This window comes from Petromyzon marinus, chromosome 46 (assembly GCF_048934315.1).
Source record: "Petromyzon marinus isolate PM22_M1 ecotype Great Lakes invasive population chromosome 46, UKy_Petmar_22M1.pri1.0, whole genome shotgun sequence".
NCBI lineage: Eukaryota > Metazoa > Chordata > Hyperoartia > Petromyzontiformes > Petromyzontidae > Petromyzon > Petromyzon marinus.
The window spans coordinates 15,636,905-15,659,208 of NC_133712.1; the positions used below are offsets into that span (position 1 = coordinate 15,636,905).

A 22,304-nucleotide genomic window follows, 5' to 3' on the forward strand; every position below is an offset into this window, starting at 1 on the left:
AATCCTTGGCTTTCGTTCGACATTTTATCAACACGGGATACCGGGGGCATCTTCAGCGGCACCCAGAACATGCAGCAGCCACTTGACGCATAGCATCACGCCAGAGACTGAAAAGGAGCTCATGATCGTGTCCATCACATAAGCAGCTGTTTACACTTCTTTTTTTTACAAACGTTACATAGCGCGGTTGGCTACGTACGGTGCGAAAAAATTTCAACGCATAGGTCAAATATTATGGATTAGGGGGGGGGGGGTCCAGTCGGTCCACGTGGCTCATTCCGTCGTTAGTCGCAGATCTATTTGAGAATGTCACCGAGGCGTTTTCTGAAGAGTCCCCAGTGAATCTGCTTCCGCAAAGTGTTCGGGCCACCTCTTCCGAACTCCCACACACTTTGCGCAACATCGGAACGTAGCGAAGACGAAGGAGCTCGGTAATTGTCTGCGCGACAAGCATCGGGCATTCGCCGCAGCAACTCCAAAGTGGCCCTCAAGCGTCGGCACTGTGGTTGATGCTCATCTATCTCCATTTGGTGGTCTGGAGAAGCTTCTAGATTTTAACGGCTGGGTTCAGGCAGTGCGTAACAAAGAAATATATATTCATCTCTCGCCAAACTGTTATGGCGAATGTGTCGTATTTACCATCTCGTCACGGTGGTGAGATGTTACATCCCTCGCCCAGTACGCAGGATCTCATGGGTTCAATCATGTCCCTTGACTTCTGTGCATTTGGAGTTCACTAATTCTCTCACCGTGGTTGCGTGGATATTTCTCCAGCTTCTCCGGTTTTGCCTGCCCCCCCCCGCCTCCACATTTATAAAGTGCATCTAGATAACTTGGTTGCTACTATAAATTCCCACTTGTAATTATGACGCTCTTAGCCACCAAGCTGAGCTATCACGTGTGGCCAGGTTGCCTTTGAAAAAGAGCCGATAGCCCGGTAGGCTTTTCACTTGATAAATACAATTGTTTAGTGATTCGTTTTTCATCAATGTCACTCATTATCAGGGCTGTGACTTTTATATATATATTTATTACCAGCCGATTTTCCCAGCTGGAGGGCAATCCGGTCAACCTGCGTTGGACCAATTGACACTTTGTCCACTTGACACTTTTACTTCCAATTGGCACTTTCACTTCCAATTGACACTTTAAAGTGACACTTTCACATAAAATTTACACTTTCACTTGACACTTTCAATTGACACTTTCACATAAAATGTACCCTTTCACTTGCCACTTTCAATTGACACTTTCACATAAAATTTACACTTTCACTTGACACTTTCATTTGACACTTTGGCCAATTGGCACTTCAACGAGCGTCCCTCGTGGGATCCCCTGCCAGCCCCCGATTGGGTGCGTGGCAGACACCCGCTGGCTAAAGCCGCCAACCCATCGCAGCTTGGGGGCAAGGACGAGGCGAGGAGCACCGCAGGAGCCTCGTTGCGTCCTCTACGCGAGCCTCGCGAGCACTCGTCAGAAGCCGACCGACCAATCGGGGGTGGGGGCCTCCGGTTTCTTGCGTCTGCCCACGTGCGTTGGGTCGTGCCTTACTTTGCCATTTTTCCCCCCCTTTCCTTCGATGCCTGTGGTGGTGGGGAACGACATCTCTCGCGGGGCCCGAAGAACGTTCTTTCCGCAGGAGCGCACCCACAACTCCCTCGCGCAAACTTACCTGGGTTGGACATCGAGTTAGCGGTGGGAATGACCGGGGGTGGGGGGGGGGGTGCAATCTCCCCCACAGCACGACCGCTGCCACTGGCAGCGATGATGGTGACGAAGTGGCCGAGTTAAAATAGGAAATGTCTCGTGAAAGAGAAATGTTTCGAGGCGGGACTTGAAGATCCCTACCAAACCGGACTCCCCTGACAGCCTTCGGCAGTGAGTTCCACCATCAATGACCCCCTACCTACCATTACCACCACAGACCCCACCCACACCTACTGACCCCACCCACCCCTACCCCCATTGACCCCGCCCACTGCCACCACCTTCTACACACGGCCTGCGCCCCACCCCCCTTTTCATAGCCCCTCTGCACTCGGTCCAGCCCCCTGTCCAGAAGAAGGGGCAGGGCCCGAACAGAGAGAGGCGGGGGCCTACATGATAATGGGCGGGGCTTAAAGCGGAAGGAGGTGGGGCCTGATGAGGATGGGGCGGGGACTAGCCAGGAAGGGTTGTGGCCTACAGAGGTTGAACTTCCCTATTGGTGTTAGGTGAATGTACAAACACGTGCAGGCATGGCTTTGGTGCTGCAGGTGTCGGTCACAGGCCGACGAGTTAAAACATTGGGTTGACTGTCGTGCCACGAATTACTCCCAGTGGCAGGGATTTTATGGAGCGTGCTGCCCCCTACTGTGTCAAACAGCGATCTAAATTTTGACTTTAAACTTTCGTGACTGCAGGAATTCATATTCTTTGGTTCTTTTGCTAATGTCACGTAGATAGAAAATAAAATAACAAATGTATTTTAATTGATTTTTAATGTTCTTTTATTTTTTATTTTCTATCTACCGAAAGAACCAAGACTATAATAGGATGAGATTTGGATAAAAGTAAATTTACCAGAATTTAAAGTTTACCTGTGGGAGGGTAAATATCCATACAACCTGGGGGGGCACCAGTGGGGAGTTTCTCAACCTGGGGGGCACCGGTGGGGAGTTCCTCAACCGGGGGGGGGGGGGGGGGGCGAGTGTCTCATCTGCACATCGTGTGGCTGGTGAGAGAGGCGGGGGGGGAATCTCTAAAAATGTCAAAAGCGAAACGGGGCGGTGAAGCAAATAGACACCAACACGCAAAACAGCCACCGTGCCATCGCACGGGAGATCGAAAATATATCGCATGATCATAAATCAACGTGAAGTAATACACTCCCTGCAGCGTGAGTTTGTAGACTGATCATAGTACCATTACAAATTCATTCAGCGAGTCTCAATGCAAGTTCCGTGGGTCTACATGTGATTGTACGAAAGAACGAAATCTCGGTTTAATCACAGACGTCCGATAGCTAACACCCAAACCCACGACCTGGGTTTGGGCGCTGCTGGCTGCTCACGCCTGCGGCGGTGATGGTTGGTGGACGAGAACTCCCTTCCCGCGGCGGTCAAGAGGTCAAAATGCCCTGCCTCGCCAGGAGAATGGCACTTCAGCGAGTCCTCGCTTAACGAACGCGGCAGGAGTAGATGCGTTCCCGCGAGAAGCGCGCTTCCCGCTCCCCTTAAATGATTGTAGCGGTAAAGTTTTGACGAGATGCGCCGCACTCCGCCGCACGGTCAGAAGGCGTGACGAATACCGGCAGAATTTCCCGAATGCAGAAACCTTGGGATGGGGAGAGAAAAAAAAACGGTTACGTTCCTGGTACGAGTGAACAACATAGTGGGGGGGGATGTTAAATGTTTAATAACAACGACTCCAATAAATACGTTATTCTGAACAATGTTTTTTTTGTATTACCTTTGACGATGATTTCACGACGATGGAGGTGTGGTGGTGGTGGTGGTGGTGATGGTGATGATGAATTCAGGAGGCTGATTCCTAGGGAGATGCAGGGTGTTTGATAACAAACGCAGCACCGCTGTTCTCATTCTGGAACTCTGGGGGAGCGCTCGCCGCAACACTTTCCCTGACCGCATTCGCGTTCTTTCTAACGGCAGGCACACTGCGTAACGCTGCCGCATGCGGGTGACATCACAGATGTGACGTCACCGCTCACTTGTCGTGAAAAATATATCTATTATTGCGCCCCTCCCCCCCCCCCCCCCAAATACAAAAGTAATTTTTATACTTTTTGCATTGTGTACAGTCTGGAAGCTACCCGCATGCCAAATTTCAAGTTTGTTGCATGTCGAGAAGTATGCTAAACATTTCGAACAGCCACACGTATTCACAAATTTCCCTTATATATAGATACCAAAATGTATAAACGGGTCGACTGTAAGTTCCTTGGTTCGTTTCTCAGTCCGCTTGTCCTGGCGGGAGTCGCGGCGGCGACAGCAGCGTGTTGAGTAGTGGCGGTACACACCTCCCTTTTCCTGGCGACAGACTCCAGCACTACTACACTATACACTACACTATACACTACACTATACACTACACTATATACTACACTATATACTACTATACATTAATATACACTATAGACTACAGCAGCGTGTTGAGTAGTGGCGGTACACACCTCCCTTTTCCTGGCGACAGACTCCAGCACTACTACACTATACACTACACTATACACTACACTATACACTACACTATACACTACACTATATACTACACTATATACTACTATACATTAATATACACTATAGACTACAGCAGCGTGTTGAGTAGTGGCGGTACACACCTCCCTTTGCCTGGCGACAGACTCCAGCACTACTACACTATACACTACACTATATACTACACTATACACTACACTATATGCTACACTATATACTATACACTACTATACATTAATATACACTATACACTACAGCAGCGTGTTGAGTAGTGGCGAAACACACCTCCCTTTGCCTGGCGACAGACTCCAGCACTACTACACTATACACTACACTATATACTACACTACACTATATACTACACTATATACTACTATACATTAATATACACTATAGACTACAGCAACGTGTTGAGTAGTGGCGGTACACACCTCCCTTTGCCTGGCGACAGACTCCAGCACTACTACACTATACACTACACTATACACGACTATACATTACTATACACTCCACTACGATACACTCTACTACTACACTATACACTACACTATACAAGACTATACACTACTGCACTACATACTACTATAAACAAATATACACTATAAACTACTATACACTTTAAACGAATGTACACTACATAACACTATACACTACTATACGTGACACTATACACTGCACTGTACACCACCACTACTATACACTACTACACGACACCTCTACACTATACACTACACTACGATACACTACTATACTATATACTACGCTATTATACTCCATACACTACACTACTATACACTACTACACTATACACCACTACACTATACACTACACTACTATACATTACACTACTACATTGTACACTACACTATACACCACAACTACTACACTATACACTACACTACGATACACTACTATACTATACACTACGCTACTATACTCCATACACTACACTACTATACACTACTACTACACTACTACACAATACACTATACTACTATACACTACACTACTATAAACTACTACACTATACACTACACTACTACACTATACACTACACTTACTATACACTACTATACTATACACTACGCTACTATACACTACTACTACACGACTATACACTACTACACTATACACTACAATACACTACTACACTATACACTACACTACTATACACTACACTACTATAAACTACTACACTATACACTATACTACTATACACTACTACACAATACACTACACTACTATACACTACACTACTATAAACTACTACACTATACACTACACTACTACACTATACACTACACTTACTATACTATACTATACACTACTATACTATACACTACGCTACTATACTCCATACACTATACTACTATACACTACTACTACACTACTATACACTACACTACTTCTCTTCTTCTGGGATCTCTCGTAGTCGAGGAGTGATTTGCCTCCAGGTGTGACGTGTCCGTGTTAGGAGGTGGACCTGGCTAAACATGGGTCCCCAGATGGCTGAACAGGCCAATCCGTGACCTGCAGATCTTGGCACAGTGAGGGTACCAGGATGGTCCATCCTGGAGCTCCCACTCGTCGTTGTCTCTGTCTCTCGTGTACGTGTGCTTTGCGGCGTGCTCTTCTCCTGGCTATCGACTCTCTTCGCTCGGCCTCAAAATGCTGAGTTCCATTGTTTATTTTGGCCCTCCATGATGGCCTGTCAAGAGCCGAGATTTCCCAGTTGTTTGGATCTGTGTGGCTTCGCTCGAGGTACATTTTAAGGTTGTCACGGAAACGCTTCCTTTGACCTCCGTGGGCAACGTGATCCATCGCTGAGCTGGGAATAGAAGATTTGCTTAGGAAGCCTCGAGTCACTCATCCTCACGAGGTGACCTGCCCCATCTGAGTTGATACTTAATCACGATGGCCTCTATGCTGGATGAGTTGGATCGCTCCAGGACACCGATATTAGTTCGTCTTTCTTCCCCGGTGATATTTAGTATTTTCCTGAGACAGCTTTGATGAAATGTTTCGAGAGATTTTATGTGTTTACGATAGGTGGTCCAGGTTTCTGCACCATGTAAGAGGGTTGTGACTAGGAGCTTCTAGCTGCATAGGCCTGCCCCGCTCGCCACTTGCCAATCGCCCAAGGGCTTTGGGTGTGTAGTGTTGGTGGTGCGATGGCACAGTTTCCCTGGAGGGTGCCAGTGCGTGAATTAATTTACGTGCAGTGTCTGTTGCACGCCAGGCTACCGCACGGGGCTTAACCAGGAACCAAGCCTGGGTCCAATGGCGAGGCAGAAAACCAAAACGATTGGAAGACTCGTCCTGAACAACCAGACATCCAGTGGCTCCTCCGCCACGTGCCGGTGGCCTTCTGGACCGTAGCTCATCCGCCCCACCGGGGTGGGCCATTGGCCACTTGGTATCCACCCAGGATTTTATCAGGGTTTACTCCCTTGGCCTAAGCGGCTAACCAGAGCCCTGTTAGCCAGCGCGTTTCCAGGTGAGTCCAGACAGGCCTTGGTTACCGAAGCGGCCCAGGTGGTCGAACCACCCACCCATACTTTGCCCTGTCTGCCAATCCTGAACGTTACCTGTTACCACCTCCTACGACGTGGACGAGGGGTTGGTTTTTGGGAGGCACTACACTATATTTTATTTTATTTGATCAATTTATTATTTTATTCTCATTCTACGTGACTTTACCGAAAGAACCAAAGAAGAAGATACTATACACTACTATACTCTATACACTACACTACTATACACTACACTACTATACTCTATACACTACTTTACACAGACTCTAGCTCTTCCTGGGAAATTCCTAGGCGTTCCCAGGCCAGCCTTAAAACAATCGTTTCCAGTGGCGCTATCCGTGAAAAAGTCAGAAAATAGCTTAAAGTCAACCGAGGAAAGAAGAAGTGAGAAAGACGGTGTGAAAATATAACTAAAGACACAGAGAGAAAGCCACTTTAAACAGATGTTTTTCGTGGAAATTTGAGGATTCGTGAAGATTCTCCAAAGTCCCCTGACCTCGAATGTGTCGCAATTGCAAAGGCGTCGTCATCACCCCCCCCCCACCCCCCCGTGGTGACAGCGAGCAGCGAACAACCTGAGGGTCTCGATGGTGTTGATGGAATATTCGTGGCTGAAGCGAGGTCATGGGTGTGGGGAAGAGCAAGTCCATTTCAGGTGCCACCACTAACCCAGGACCCGGATTAATGTTCTTGTAGGCCCTTGACACTTCTGTTTCGTAGGCCTTTGGTGATAAGTTGATACAGTTGCTGCTGCTGCTACTGCCCCATGTCACTACCGCGGCCGCTGTCACTCCGCTTGTTCCACGCTGTGCTTCGTCCAGCCGCTGGACAGATGACGTTAACCGATGCGTTCCACTATTTAGTCTGTGCCCTAATTGGATGGGAGCGCGCTGTGTGCCGCAGATAAGCAGATAAAATTTGATACGCCGCGCCTATCCTTGCGATATAAATACATTTATTCGAGCAGATACCTTGGTTGCATTTTGTTTTCGTACCAACAAAAACCACACACACACGCGGTCAATATGATGTTTTCGTATGTCCTCGGTCACAGTGGCCTATTGGATAATAGGGCCCTGGCCACTGCCCGAGGCGCAACGCGACCCCAACACAATCATGTAATACGCACGCTTGGTGTTATTAGCGGTCGTGTTATTGTAGTGATGATGATGGGTATTGTGATGGTTGTGGTGGTTGCTTGTTCTGGTGGTGCGGACAGCGTTCGCGCAGCGGTTCAGCGCGCTGAGCTGCGAACCCGGCGGCCCCGAGTTCGATTCCCCGCTTACGGCCGACGCCGGTGACGATTATTCGAACCGGTCCAGGCCCTCCCCTAGGTCGACTTGGTGCGGTGGTGTGTAAACATCGCCACTGGGGAGACAAAGGCGGCCGGGCGTGGTGCTGGCCACCCACCCGCTCGTGTGCCACAGTGCCGGTAGCCTTCATAGGTGCTGCTCGCTAACAGCGCTTGCCCCAACAGTCTGTTAAGGCTACACGGGGCAGGATCTTTATCTTTGTGACTGTGGTGGATGTCGTGGTTATTGCTGTTGCGACTGTGGTAATTTTGACAGTTGTTGTGGTTGCAATTGTGGTCATCGATGCGGTAATCGTGGTTGTGGTGGTAGTGGTGGGATATTGCCAATTTGGTTTTGTTGATGTGGTCACGGTGGTCGTGGTTGTCATTGAACCTTGCGGCGTCGCCCCCCCCCCCCCCGGTACAGACACCGCCGCAGACGGAACGCAACAGAATCTCACGTAGTATACAATGTATGTTTAATGCAATAGAATACCGTATATTTATATATCACATATATATTTTTCATACGCATACCGGTACTTTCCTCATACCCATTTAAACACTGGCCAGGCACGGCTCCGTCCGCCTCTGTCCCACGGTTCTCCTTCGCTCGCTTGAGTTTAGACAGTGAAAGAGCTTTCGGGTGTGCAGGCGGTGCAACTGCTCTGGTGGGGGCGGGTGTGGGCGAGGTGGGGGGTGGAAATTGTATGGGAGGGCCCCATTTCATCCCTTGCACAAGAGTCCATGCCCGACCAAGATACACTACACTGAGGCACCAGAGACACAGAGACCCACACTGTGAGCCATCGACTCGCACTGAGCATAGACTCACACCGAGATCCATAGACTCACACTGACAGCCATAGACTCACACCGAGATCCAAAGACACTCACTTTAGAGTCATAAACTCGCATAGAGACCCATAGACTCACACTGAGAGCCACAGACTCGCACTGAGAGCCATAGACTCGCATAGAGACCCATAGACTCGCATAGAGACCCATAGACTCGCATAGAGACCCATAGACTCGCACTGAGAGCCATAGACTCGCATAGAGACCCTTAGACTCACACTGAGAGCCATAGACTCGCATAGCGACCCATAGACTCGCACAGAGACCCATAGACTCGCATAGAGACCCATAGACTCGCACAGAGACCCATAGACTCGCTCTGAGAGCCACATACTCGCATAGAGACCCATAGACTCGCACTGAGAGCCATAGACTCGCACTGAGCGCTATAGACTCGCACTTTAGAGCCATAGACTCACACTGAGAGCCACAGACTCACACAGAGACCCATAGACTCGCACATAGACCCATAGACTCACACAGAGACCCATTGACTCGCACAGAGAGCCATATACTCACACTGAGAGCCATAGACTCGCATAGAGACCCATAGACTCGCACTGAGAGCCATAGAATCGCATAGAGACCCATATGCTCGCACTGAGAGCCATAGACTCACACAGAGACCCATAGACTCGCACTGAGACCCATAGACTCGCACTGAGACCCATAGACTCGCACAGAGACCCAGAGACTCGCACAGAGACTCATAGACCCACACAGAGACCCATAGACTCACACAGAGACCCATAGACTCGCACAGAGACCCATAGACTCGCACTGAGAGCCATAGACTCGCATAGAGAGCCATAGACTCGCACTGAGAGCCACAGACTCGCATAGAGACCCATAGACTCGCACTGAGAGCCATAGACACGCACTGAGAGCCATAGACTCACACAGAGACCCATAGACTCGCACTGAGAGCCATAGACTCGCATAGAGACCCATAGACTCCCACCGAGAGCCATGAGAGCCATAGACTCACATAGAGACCGTTAAGGTCAATACAGGGCCCCATGTCAACCAGCGATACCACTGGGCTGAGTGGGCAGAACCATGTGCCGTAGTACGGTGGCGTTGTAGTGTAGCGCAACAATCACCGCCACAACGACCACGGCCAAGAATATCAATGAATAATCGAGGTTTACATTATGAGACCTCCTTTTCCAGTAACAAGATATAGTAATAGGTGTTACCCTTTTAGCTGGCACAAAAACTGACACCTTTATTCAAGGCATCATGTTTGCAATAACCACAACACCAGTGGAGACTAGGCTCTAAGAAAAGCCGTCTCGGGTGTGGACCAATCAAATTCAAGGACAGTGCATATTATTATCAGAGTTGTCTCTTTTGTTTGCATTTTGACTGCTTGTGTTGTGGTTATTGCAAACATGATGCCTTGAATAAAGGTGTCAGTTTTTGTGCCAGTTAAAAGGGTAAAACCTATTACTATTACAATAATCGAGGTGTTTGGGGTTAGATCGCGTAAGTATTCATGTTGTGTGTTGTAACCCTCCACCACCCGACACAGCCAGTGAGGTTTGTCACGTGAACAAAACGCGCCGATGAGTTACTTGTGTAGTGTAGCGTGTAGCGTATAGTGTAGTGTAGTACTTCAGCCCACCGGTGTGTTCGAGAGTAAATCTACAACTTTTACAATTTGAGTCCCGTGACGTTTCGTTGGTAACTACATCAATCAGCATCATCGGGCGGTTTGCCAGAACGGTGAAGCGATGCACAGATAGAGCAAGATGAGATCGTCGCTGCGAGCCAATCAGGTGCGTATCAACATAGCGACCGCAACTACCACAACAATACCACCACAGCAAGAACAACAACAACAATAATGATCGCATCGTCAACAACAATAGTCACAGCTATCACGGTAATGGTAGTAGGCACGAATGCAACGCGTGATAGTGTGGTTGGTGATGTCCATGGTGATTTGGTTGGTGATGTGGTTGGTGAAGTGGTTATTTCACGAGTTCAACCTTTACTATCACCTCTATCACCATCATCGCCAATATCACCACCACCTACATCATCTCCCCAAACATCACCACAGCCACCGGTATCACCACCGCCATCACCACCAACACCGTCGCCGCCATTACCATCATCGCCACCAATATTACCACCACCTACATCACCTCCTCAAACGTCACCACCACCATCGGTGTCGCCACCGCCACCACCGCCGTCACCACCAACACCGTCACCACCTCCGCCACCACCGCCGCCACCACTGCCACCACCACCACCACCACCGCCACCACCACCACCACCGCCACCGCCACCACCACCACCACCACCACCACCGCCACCACCACCACCACCGCCACCACCACCGCCACCACCACCGCCGCCACCACCACCACTGCCACCATCGCCACCACCACCGCCACCATCACCGCTCTCCTCCTCTTCCTCTTCGACCGTCAACTGAATCTGAAACCTGGCTCGTGTCTTCTGGCCGCCATTACCGCCACCATCAGCATCGCCGCTATCGTCATCACAGTGGGTCTTGTACCACTCCCTGTTCTCCTGGAGTTGGTCCACGATGCCCTGCGCGTCGGGATACACCAGCTCGGCCCACGTCTCCCACAGGGGGTGCGCCACGAAATCGATGAAGTAAACCTGAGAAGAGGGAAAAGAGGAGAGCGATGGGGGGCGGGCAGGGGGGCGAGACAAGATAGGGAATAGGAGGGGACGCGTGTAAATGTCTGTGCGTACGTTCAACTTCTCTCGTATCGTACATAGCCAACTGTGCCAATCGCAGGTGCGGGGATGGACAACAAACTATGGATCTCTTTGTGGAGTCTATGGGTCTCTGTGTGAGTCTATGGGTCTCTTTGTGGAGTATATGGGTCACTGTGTAGAGTCTATGGGTCTCTGTGTAGAGTCTATGGGTCTCTGTGTAGAGTCTATGGGTCTCTGTGTAGAGTCTATGGGTCTCTGTGTAGAGTATATGGGTCTCTGTGTGAGTCTATGGGTCTCTGTGTGAGTCTATGGATCTCTTTGTGGAGTCTTTGGGTCTCTGTGTGAGTCTATGGGTCTCTTTGTGGAGTATATGGGTCACTGTGTAGAGTCTATGGGTCTCTGTGTAGAGTCTATGTGTCTCTTTGTGAGTCTATGGGTCTCTGTGTAGAGTATATGGGTCTCTGTGTAGAGTCTATGGGTCTCTGTGTAGAATCTATGGGTCTCTGTATAGAGTCTATGGGTGTCTGTGTAGAGTCTATGGGTCTCTGTGTGAGTCTATGGGTCTCTGTGTGAGTCTATGGATCTCTTTGTGGAGTCTTTGGGTCTCTGTGTGAGTCTATGGGTCTCATTGTGGAGTATATGGGTCACTGTGTAGAGTCTATGGGTCTCTGTGTAGAGTCTATGTGTCTCTGTGTGAGTCTATGAGTCTCTGCGTAGAGTCTATGGATCTCTTTGTGGAGTCTATGGGTCTCTTTGTGGAGTCTATGGGTCTCTGTGTAGAGTATATGGGTCTCTGTGTAGAGTCTATGGGTCTCTGTGTAGAATCTATGGGTCTCTGTATAGAGTCTATGGGTGTCTGTGTAGAGTATATGGGTCTCTGTGTGAGTCTATGGGTCTCTGTGTAGAGTCTATGGGTCTCTGTGTGAGTATATTGGTCTCTGTGTGAGTCTATGTGTCTCTGTGTGAGTCTATGGGTCTCTGTGTGAGTCTATGGGTCTCTGTGTGAGTCTATGGGTCTCTGTGTGAGTCTATGTGTTTCTGTGTAGTTTATGGGTCTCTGTGTAGAGTCTATGGGTCTCTGTGTGAGTCTATTGGTCTTTGTGTAGTCTATGGGTCTCTGTGTAGAGTCTATGGGTCTCTGTGTAAGTCTATGGGTCTCTGTGTAGAGTCTATGGGTCTCTGGGTAGTCTATGGGTCTCTGTGTAGAGTCTATGGGTCTCTGTGTAGAGTCTATGTGTCTCTGTGAAGTCTATGGGTCTCTGTGTAGAGTCTATGGGTCTCTGTGTAGTCTGTGGTTCTCTGTGTGAGTCAATGTGTCTCTGTGTGAGTCTATGGGTCTCTGTGTGAGTCTATGGGTCTCTGTATAGAGTCTATGGGTCTCTGTGTGAGTCTATGTGTCTCTGTGTATAGTCTATGGGTCTCTGTGTGAGTATATGGGTCACTGTGTAGGGTCTATGTGTCTCTGTGTGAATCTATGAGTCTCTGCGGCTTCCCCTCTCTATTTAAAAGCGAACATTGCCTCTTGTTGGCACGTGGTGCTGAGGGGTCAGGGGTTGTGATCTCTAACCTGCGTCCCCTCCTCTCTTTCGGGGTTTGAAGGGTCAGGGGTTAGGGGTCAGGGGTGGTGGTCCCTGACCTGAGTCCCCCTCTATAGGGGCCTGAGTGAGGGGTCAGGGGTGAGGGGTCAGCAGTCACGGTCCCTGAACTGAATCCCTCTCTAAAGGGGCCTGAGTGAGGGGTCAGGGTTGTGGTCCTTGACCTGCGTCCCCCCTCTCTGTAGGGACCTGAGTGAGGTGTTAGGGGTTAGGGGTCAGGGGTCGTGGTCCCTGACCGCGCTTCCCCCTTTCTGAATAGGGCCCTGAGCGAGGGGTCGGGGGATCGCGGTGAAAACTACTGGACGCCCGTGAAAAACAAACAGAACTTTGTAGCGCGTCGGATTCCTCCGGTGCAAGTGCATATTCCGCTGATTCCGTGGCCTCGAACCCGCGACCACGGAATCGGCGCGGGGCTCCCCCTGACCTGCGCCGTCTCGATGGAGGCCGCGGCGGGGTCGCACATGGCGCTGGGCGCGAGGCCCAGGCCCAGCTCGCGCTGCCCCTGCAGGCGGAACTCGCGCGACACGAGGCGCGTCCAGTGCCGGCTCAGGGCCAGCGGCTTGGCCGGGTTGCCCAGGTCCGCGCAGTGCAGCAGGCTCTTCAGCACCTGCCGGCGGCGGCGGGCAAGGCGGGGTAGCAGGGGCAGCGGTAGCGGCAGGGGCAGCGGCTATGGGTCTCTGTGTGAATCTAAGTACGCGTGTACGGTCAATTTCTTTTGCGCCGTACGTAGCCGAACGTGATCGTTATATATATAATCAGAGGTGCAGGGGAAGGACAAGAAACTAAATACAAAAAGCAGTTCTAGGGAAATGAGTTTTAAATCTTGATTCCAGACGATTTAAAAGTGCATAGCTCCCGGTGCCTCCCTAACATCGGGAGCAAGAGCGTTCCAGACGGCCGCAGAAGCGCGCACATCTGAAAGCGCCACGCGATGCGGTGACCGCCGTCTTTGTTCGACGGCCAGCAGCCAAAAGGCGCCGCGGTGACGGGCCCTGGGGACACGTGACGATGGGGCCAGACCGCCCCCGCTGCGGCTCAATGTGCGCGCGACGGAGAGGCGCGGTGGCGTTTGACGGGGGGCGGGGGGGGGGCGGGGGGGGGGGCGACCATCACCTGAATGCGGTCGGTGTAGGAGTCGAGCAGGAGAACTCCAGACGACGTCAGCTTCTTGGTCTCCACCATCGTCTTGAGGTCGGCCAAGAGATTCATGTGCTTGGACATGTCTGTGGCGAGCACCTGCAAGATTGTGGCCGGGGCATCAGTGCCGTGATGTTACCTCCCTCTCGTGGTATGCTGCAGAAGGTCGTGGGTACGATCCCAGACCCTGACGATGCCTGTTTGTATGTTTGGAGTCCGCGTGTTCTCCCTCTCCCCGTGGTGGTAGCGTGGATATTTCTCCGCGTCCTGCTGTTTTTATCCCCCCCCCCCTCCACATCGCCGCGCTTTTAGATAATTTGGCTGCTCCTATAAATCCCCACGTGTGATGATGATGATGTCAGCCACAGCGTTGGCTTGGTGGGCTTTAGCCGGGAAAATATAATGGTTTAATTCAGTATCTGTTGTCAGCAGCAGCAATAGTAGCAATGGTATTGTCATAATCGTCGATACATTGATTAAATGAATGAAAATAATCAGCAGCAACAGCTTCATTATCTTTAGCGGCAGCAGCATCATTGCTGTGAGCAGCAGTACGTATGTATGTTGAACTTCTTTCGCACCGTACGTAGCCAACCGTGCTAATCGGAGGTGCGGGGCAGGGAAAACAAACTAAACACAAAAAGCAGTTCTAAAGAAATGAGTTTTCACTCGAGATTTAGAAGCAACAACAGCACTGTCACCACCACCACCACCAGCAGCAGCATCAAGATGCAGCAGGAGCTTCATTATCTTCATGAAAGCCTTGACAGACTATAGGAGCAAGTGCTGTTAGCGAGCACCTATGAAGGCCAAAATGGCACACGAGGGGGTGGGTGACCAGCACCACGCTCCAAGTGGCAATGTTTACACACCGCACCAGGTACTCATTTGAGGCTGAGTCGAATGACGACCATCACCACCTCCACTAACTCACCACCATCACGATCTCAACCATCGCCATCATCATCAACACCACTACAACTACAATCACCACCACCTCTCACCATGTCAATCACCATCTTGCGGAGCGCCAGTCTCTGTTTGTTGCTGAGGTTCTGGAAAATGTCGCAGTCCCCTTCCTGGAGGAGACGGAATCCCGTGGCGAGGTGGTGATTCTCCAGCACAGACTCGTCGTTATAGAGCAGGGCCAGCTCCGAGTCTACACGGAGACACGTGGGGACACGCGGAGACACGTGGGGACACGCGGAGACACAAGACAGACCTCTGTCTATAGAGTCAAAGTATCAACACTGCCATCGTCCATCCTGAGCCCTTGATACTCAACGACTTAAGGTCTTGAGACTCCTGGTCTTGAGTCACAGTGTTTTGAGACTGAGGGACACGAGGTCTTTAGACTCAAGGTCTTGTGATTGAGGGCCTTAGAGACTCAATGTCTTGAGACTCAAAGTCTTGGGTCACAGGTTCTCCGGGTCATGACACGCATGGTTTTGAGACTCCGGATCTTGAGACTCAAGTGTCTCGTGGCTCAGGAACTGCTGTGTAGGAGTGTGAGTCTGAGTCAGGCTCTCAGGGGGTGTGGAGTCTCAGGGCGAGGGTTTGAGTTCAGCTCGAGGTCTTGCCGGCGTTGATGAGGAGCTGAACTCGTGACCGCCGCTCCATCTCCACGCCAGACGTACTCACTGGTGTTGATGAGGAACTGGTTGGACACCCCGGGATGATCGACGTCGTGAATGGAGCTGGCAAAGATGGCGGCAAATACTTCAAGGTCGGTGAAGACAGCCTAGAGGTCAGAAAGCAGAGGTCGTGACATTTGACCTAACGGCTCTACGACCGAGCTTGCGAAGCCTTCTTCTTACAATCTGCATCCTCTACGCCACTGGTTCTTAGCCTCTACTGCAGCCTTGCAACCCTTTGGTTCTCAATCGTTTAAAAAAAACGCATCTTAAATACATAGGGTATGATGAAACAAAGTAAGTTGTTACGTACGTGCCTCTGCTCAATTTGTGTTCAAATGATTTACCTTCTAAAATAACCTGGCAATGTCTCATGCCCCCCAGGGGGTGCGTGCACCCCAGCTTAAGAAACAACTCCCCTGCACAACGAGCTCCCGCACGTGAGCCCATTTCACTGCTCCGCCTGTTGGGTGGAAGTCCTCTCTGACGAGTTCCATCCCTTGGCCTCCCACTCCGTCGTCATCCTTTGGCCATCAACCGCCGTCCACCCTTCTCGCGACGAGCCCAGCCCCAAGCCTGAGAGTATTCCGTTCACATTTAAATGGTGCCATCGTCCTGCGCACATGCTCTAATCCTGTCTGTTCCTCGACGCGATTCCAAGCGTGCATCTCTCCACGCTTCTTTGACGTTTTCGTCAATGGCCGCGTTTCTGAGCCATACGTCACAGCGAGTGCCCTTCCTTCCGATATTAGAAAGCCACTGGAGCTCCGTGCTTGTAAATCATCCAGCTTGAAAACTGGTTTCTTTAAATCTGCTTTTCGTGTTTAGTTTGTTGTCCTTCCTCATTACACACACAAAGTGCTTTCCACAAATGAGCCACAATACCTTGCCGATCTCGTCAAGGAACGTAAACCATCATCACGCGGAATCTGGTTCATCCTCGCAACGGCGGCTCTTGGCCGGCCACTGAACAAAGGCGGTCACCGCATCGCGAGCTTTCGGATGCGCTTCTGTGGCCGTCTGGAACGCTCTTCCTTCCGATATTAGGAAGCTACCGGAGCTATGCACTTTTAAATCATATAGATTGAAAACTAATTTATTTTAAACCGAATTATGTGTTTAGATTGTTGTCTTTCCCCCACACCTCCGATTGGTGCAAGTGCTGTTAGCGAGCACCTATGAATGCCAGCACAGCACACGAGGGAGTGGATGGCCAGTACCACGCCCGGCCGCCTTTGTCTCCCCAGTGGCGATGTTTACTACACATCGCACCAGGTACTCATTTGAGGCTGAGTCGACCTAGGGTAGGCCCAGGACCGGTTCAGATATTCGTCAACGATGTTGGCCGTGAGCGGGAATCGAACTCGGATTCATAGCGCAGCCTCCCAACTATCAACGAAGTGGCCCAACACCACCATCACCACCACCACCACCATCACCACCACCATCACCACCAAAATCACGACCATCACCACCACCACCATCACCACTACCACCATCATCACCATCATCACCACCACCACCATCACCACCACCATCACCACCACCATCACCACCATTATCACCATCACTACTATCACCACCACCACCATCATCACCACCACCATCACCACCACCATCACCACCATCATCACCACCACCATCACCACCACCATCACCACCACCACCACCATCACCACCACCATCACCACCATCACCACCACCATCACCACCACCATCACCACCATTACCACCACCATCACCACCATCACCACCACCATCATCACCACCACCATCACCACCATCACCACCACCATCACCACCACCATCACCACCATCACCACCACCATCATCACCACCACTATCACCACCATCACCACCACCATCACTACCACCACCATCATCACCACCACCACCATCACCACCACCATCATCACCACCACCATCACCACCACCATCACCACCATCATCACCACCACCACCATCACCATCACCACCACCACCATCACCACCATCATCACCACCACCACCATCACCACCACCATCATCACCATCACCACCACCACCACCACCATCACCACCACCATCACCATCACCACCATCATCACCACCACCATCACCACCACCACCATCACCACCACCACCATCACCACCACCACCATCATTTCCCCGTCCACCACCATCACCACCACCATCACCACCACCATCACCATTACCACCACCATCACCACCATCACCACCACCATCACCACCATCACCACCATCACCACCACCATCATCACCACCACCATCACCACCACCACCATCACCACCATCACCACCACCACCATCATCACCACCACCATCACCACCATCATCACCACCATCACCACCACCACCATCATCACCATCACCACCACCATCACCACCACCACCACCATCACCACCAACACCACCACCACCATCACCACCACCATCACCACCATCATTGCCCCGTCCACCACCATCACCACCACCATCACCACCATCACCACCACCACCACCACCACCTCCATCACCACCACCATCACCATCACCACCACCACCACCATCACCACCACCATCACCACCACCACCATCACCACCAGCACCACCATCACCACCACCATCACCACCACCACCATCACCACCACCATCACCACCACCACCACCATCACCACCACCACCACCATCACCACCACCATCACCACCACCATCATCACCACCACCATCACCACCATCACCACCACCACCACCACCATCACCACCACCATCACCACCATCACCATCACCACCACCACCACCATCACCACCACCACCATCACCACCACCACCATCACCACCACCACCACCATCACCACCACCACCATCACCACCATCACCATCACCACCACCACCATCACCACCACCATCACCACCACCATCACCATCACCACCACCACCATCACCACCACCATCACCACCACCATCACCATCACCACCACCATCACCACCATCATCACCACCACCACCATCACCACCACCACCATCACCACCATTACCACCACCATCACCACCATCACCACCACCATCACCACCATCACCACCACCATCACCACCACCATCATCACCACCACCATCACCACCATCACCACCACCATCACCACCACCACCATCACCACCATCGCTCCCTCCACCACCACCACCATCACCACCACCATCGCTCTCACGTTGAGGGCCATCGCGTTGAGGAGCACGTGCGTGGAGTGGGTGACGTCGGCCGCGTGCAGGCTGTTGTGGAAGGGCACGTGACGGTGGTAGTGAGACTCCAGCGAGAGGAGGAACGAGACGAGGCGGCGAGGGGGCACGCGGAACGTGCGGAGGAGATCACGCTCCTGCGATGGGGGGGAGGAGGAGGAGGAGTAGGAGTACATCGCACCCTACGTAGATAACAATCATGCTAATCGGAAGGACAACAAACTAAACACAGAAAGCAGTTGTCAAGAAATGAGTTCTCAATGTACTATCGTGGTGTAGTGTATGGTGCAGTATATAGTAGTGTATAGTAGTTTACTGGATAGTAGTGTATAGTGTAGTGTATCGTGTAGTGTATGTAGAACTTCTTTCACACCGTACGTAGCCAACCGCGCTAAGCAGGTAAGGCCCACCGAACTATGTAGCTCTTTTTAAGAAGCCATTTGGCCATCATAAACGATAGCTTAACGAAGTGTGGAAATGTATAAACGCACGTTCATTCTAAGTGTGGAGGGACGAATCGGAAGACCCGGAGAAAAATCCACGCGACCATGAGAAGGGAGACACGCACACTCCAAATATACAGGAATCAGGGTCGGGATCGAACCCACGACCTCCTGTATACCAGTCGAGGCAGTTAACATCTCCTAGCCACCACGGTGCCCTCATCATCATCTTCATAAGCATCATTGCCAAAACTGATAATCAATATCGACAGCTACAAGATTATCGTCACTTGTCATCATTCGCATCGATAACCTGACTACCAATGTCCACCTTATTAGAATCGACGTTATTCGTGACGTCGTTAGGTACATGTCAATCAACAACCCGGACACTCTTGCACATGAGATGTTCCATCCCGAAGGGATTTTCTGGGTGAAATATCGCAATAGAATCATTAACATCGTCAGCATCATCAAACAACATCGCTGTCATCCGTCTTGCTGTAGTTTTGGATGTCTCTCTGTCTCTCCCCGTGGTCGCATGGACATTCCTCCGGGTCCTCCATCCACATTTAAAATCAACAACGTGCGTTCAGAGTTATTTGGCCGCCATAAATTTCCACACGGTGATAAGCGACTTCCGTTGAACACTCATTTCTGCCGGCCAGGTCGCTTCTGACAAAAAGAAGAGCGATATAGCTCAGCGGGGCCTCAACCGGGAATGATACGAAGAATATAAAGTTTCGTTTAAATTGTATTGCTCGCGAGGACACAGACAGAATCTGTGCAGCGGCCTCCGTCTCGCTGTTCCACTTTGGCATTGGCTCACGGTGAAATATCCCAGCGGTGGCGTTGCGCTTGCCTATCGGTGGAGAGATTTTCACAGCTCGAATCCGGCAGGCAGGCCGGAATCCAACTCAGCCATACGACCATAATAGAGGTTTTTTTTGGGTTAGATCGCGTAAATATATAAATGTGTCGTTAAACCCGCCACCACCCGATGCAGCCAACTAGTAAGGTTTGTCACGTAAACAGAACGTGGCCAATTCGTCACTAGTACAGCACCATTGGTGTGTTGGAGAGCCAAGCTGCGACATTTACAACCCGAGTTTAATCTCAGCCACACAACAAAAACAACAGCCGCCGTTCGCCACTAGGTGATGATGACGTCACCATGGCACGTGCACCTGGACCGGGGCACTCCGTGGCCACCAGACCAAGGTACGCAGGCACACAGCTGCCGGTACCTTGAGGATGGTGTAGACGGTGGTGGTGAGAGGGAGATTTGCAGATAAGCTATCGATCGCGAAAACGTCCAATCCCCACTCGTTCACACTCGCCAGCTCCTGTAACACAGCATCGTCACACACACACACGGCATCGTCACAGACGGTATCGTCACACACACACGGCATCATCACACTGAGCATCGTCACACACGGTATCGTCACACACGGTATCGTCACACACACATGGCATCGTCACACACGGTATCGTCACACACAGTATCGTCACACACACATGGAATTGTCACACACAGCATCGTCACACACGGTATCGTCACACACGGTATCGTCACACACGGTATCGCCACACACACATGGCATCGTCACACACGGTATCGTCACACACGGTATCGTCACAGAGCTTCGTCACACACGGCATCGTCACGCACAGAGCATCGTCACACAGAGCATCGTCAGAATCAGAGTATACTGTAGGAATCCGAGAAGCTATGAAGCTCTTTGTCACATGTTACGACAACAAACAGTAGAAAAACACGAGTTCAAAGTATAATAAAAGTAAACAAATCACAAAAATATATACAAATAAAAGTCAACTACTGTATTTAAATTTACCGGGTAAAGCCCACTGAGCTATGAGCTTCCTTTTCAGAAGTGACCAGGCCACAAATGATAGCTCAACAAAGTGGCTCATCATCGCGTGGACATTGAACGCAGCCACAATCCACCTCGCTCCTGCAAGGCAAATTTATAGATGCATCTCCTACAAGGTGGATTTATGGCTCCATCTCCTACAAGGTGGATTTATGGCTCCATCTCCTGCAAGGTGGATTTATCGATCCATCTCCTGCAAGGTGGATTCATGGCTCCATCTCCTGCAAGGTGGGTTTATGGCTCCATCTCCTGCAAGGCGGATTTCATGGCTCCATCTCCTGCAAGGTGGATTTATGGCTCCATCTCCTGCAAGCTGGATTCATGGCTCCATCTCCTGCAAGGTGAATTCATGGCTCCATCTCCTGCAAGGTGGAATTATGGCTCCATCTCCTGCAAGGTGGATTTATGGCTCCATCTCCTGCAAGGTGGATTTATCGATCCATCTCCTGCAAGGTGGATTTATGGCTCCATCTCCTGCAAGGTGGATTTATCGATCCATCTCCTGCAAGGTGGATTTATGGCTCCATCTCCTGCAAGGTGGATTTATGGCTCCATCTCCTTCAAGGTGCTTGATTATCAAACGGCAATTTATATCAGCCAAATACTTTACACGCGTGACGTTGATTCTAAATGTGGAGGGGAAAACCGGAGGACCCGGAGAAAAATCCACGTGACCACTGGGAGAGAGACAAAACTGCAAACTCCAAATATACAGCAGCAGGCGTCAGGGTCGAGATCGAACCCACGACCTCCTGTACACCAGACAAGGTCGTTAACATCTCCT

The 22,304-nt window shown here is 50.8% G+C and overlaps 1 protein-coding gene across 1 annotated transcript in view; it reads right to left on the bottom strand.

The window, feature by feature from the left end:
* Positions 1-1,476: 1,476 nt before the first annotated feature.
* The window catches only part of LOC116952259 (3',5'-cyclic-AMP phosphodiesterase 4C-like), a 61,752-nt gene continuing 40,924 nt past the window's right edge, over positions 1,477-22,304 (bottom strand). The window contains exons 7-14 of the mRNA XM_076074125.1: positions 20,870-20,968; positions 19,152-19,316; positions 15,974-16,073; positions 15,337-15,491; positions 14,309-14,431; positions 13,620-13,802; positions 11,192-11,537; positions 1,477-1,586 (exon numbers count right to left, since the gene is read on the bottom strand). Of these exons, the coding sequence (XP_075930240.1) occupies positions 1,477-1,586; positions 11,192-11,537; positions 13,620-13,802; positions 14,309-14,431; positions 15,337-15,491; positions 15,974-16,073; positions 19,152-19,316; positions 20,870-20,968 (1,281 nt within the window). The remainder of the gene's footprint in view (positions 1,587-11,191; positions 11,538-13,619; positions 13,803-14,308; positions 14,432-15,336; positions 15,492-15,973; positions 16,074-19,151; positions 19,317-20,869; positions 20,969-22,304) is intronic.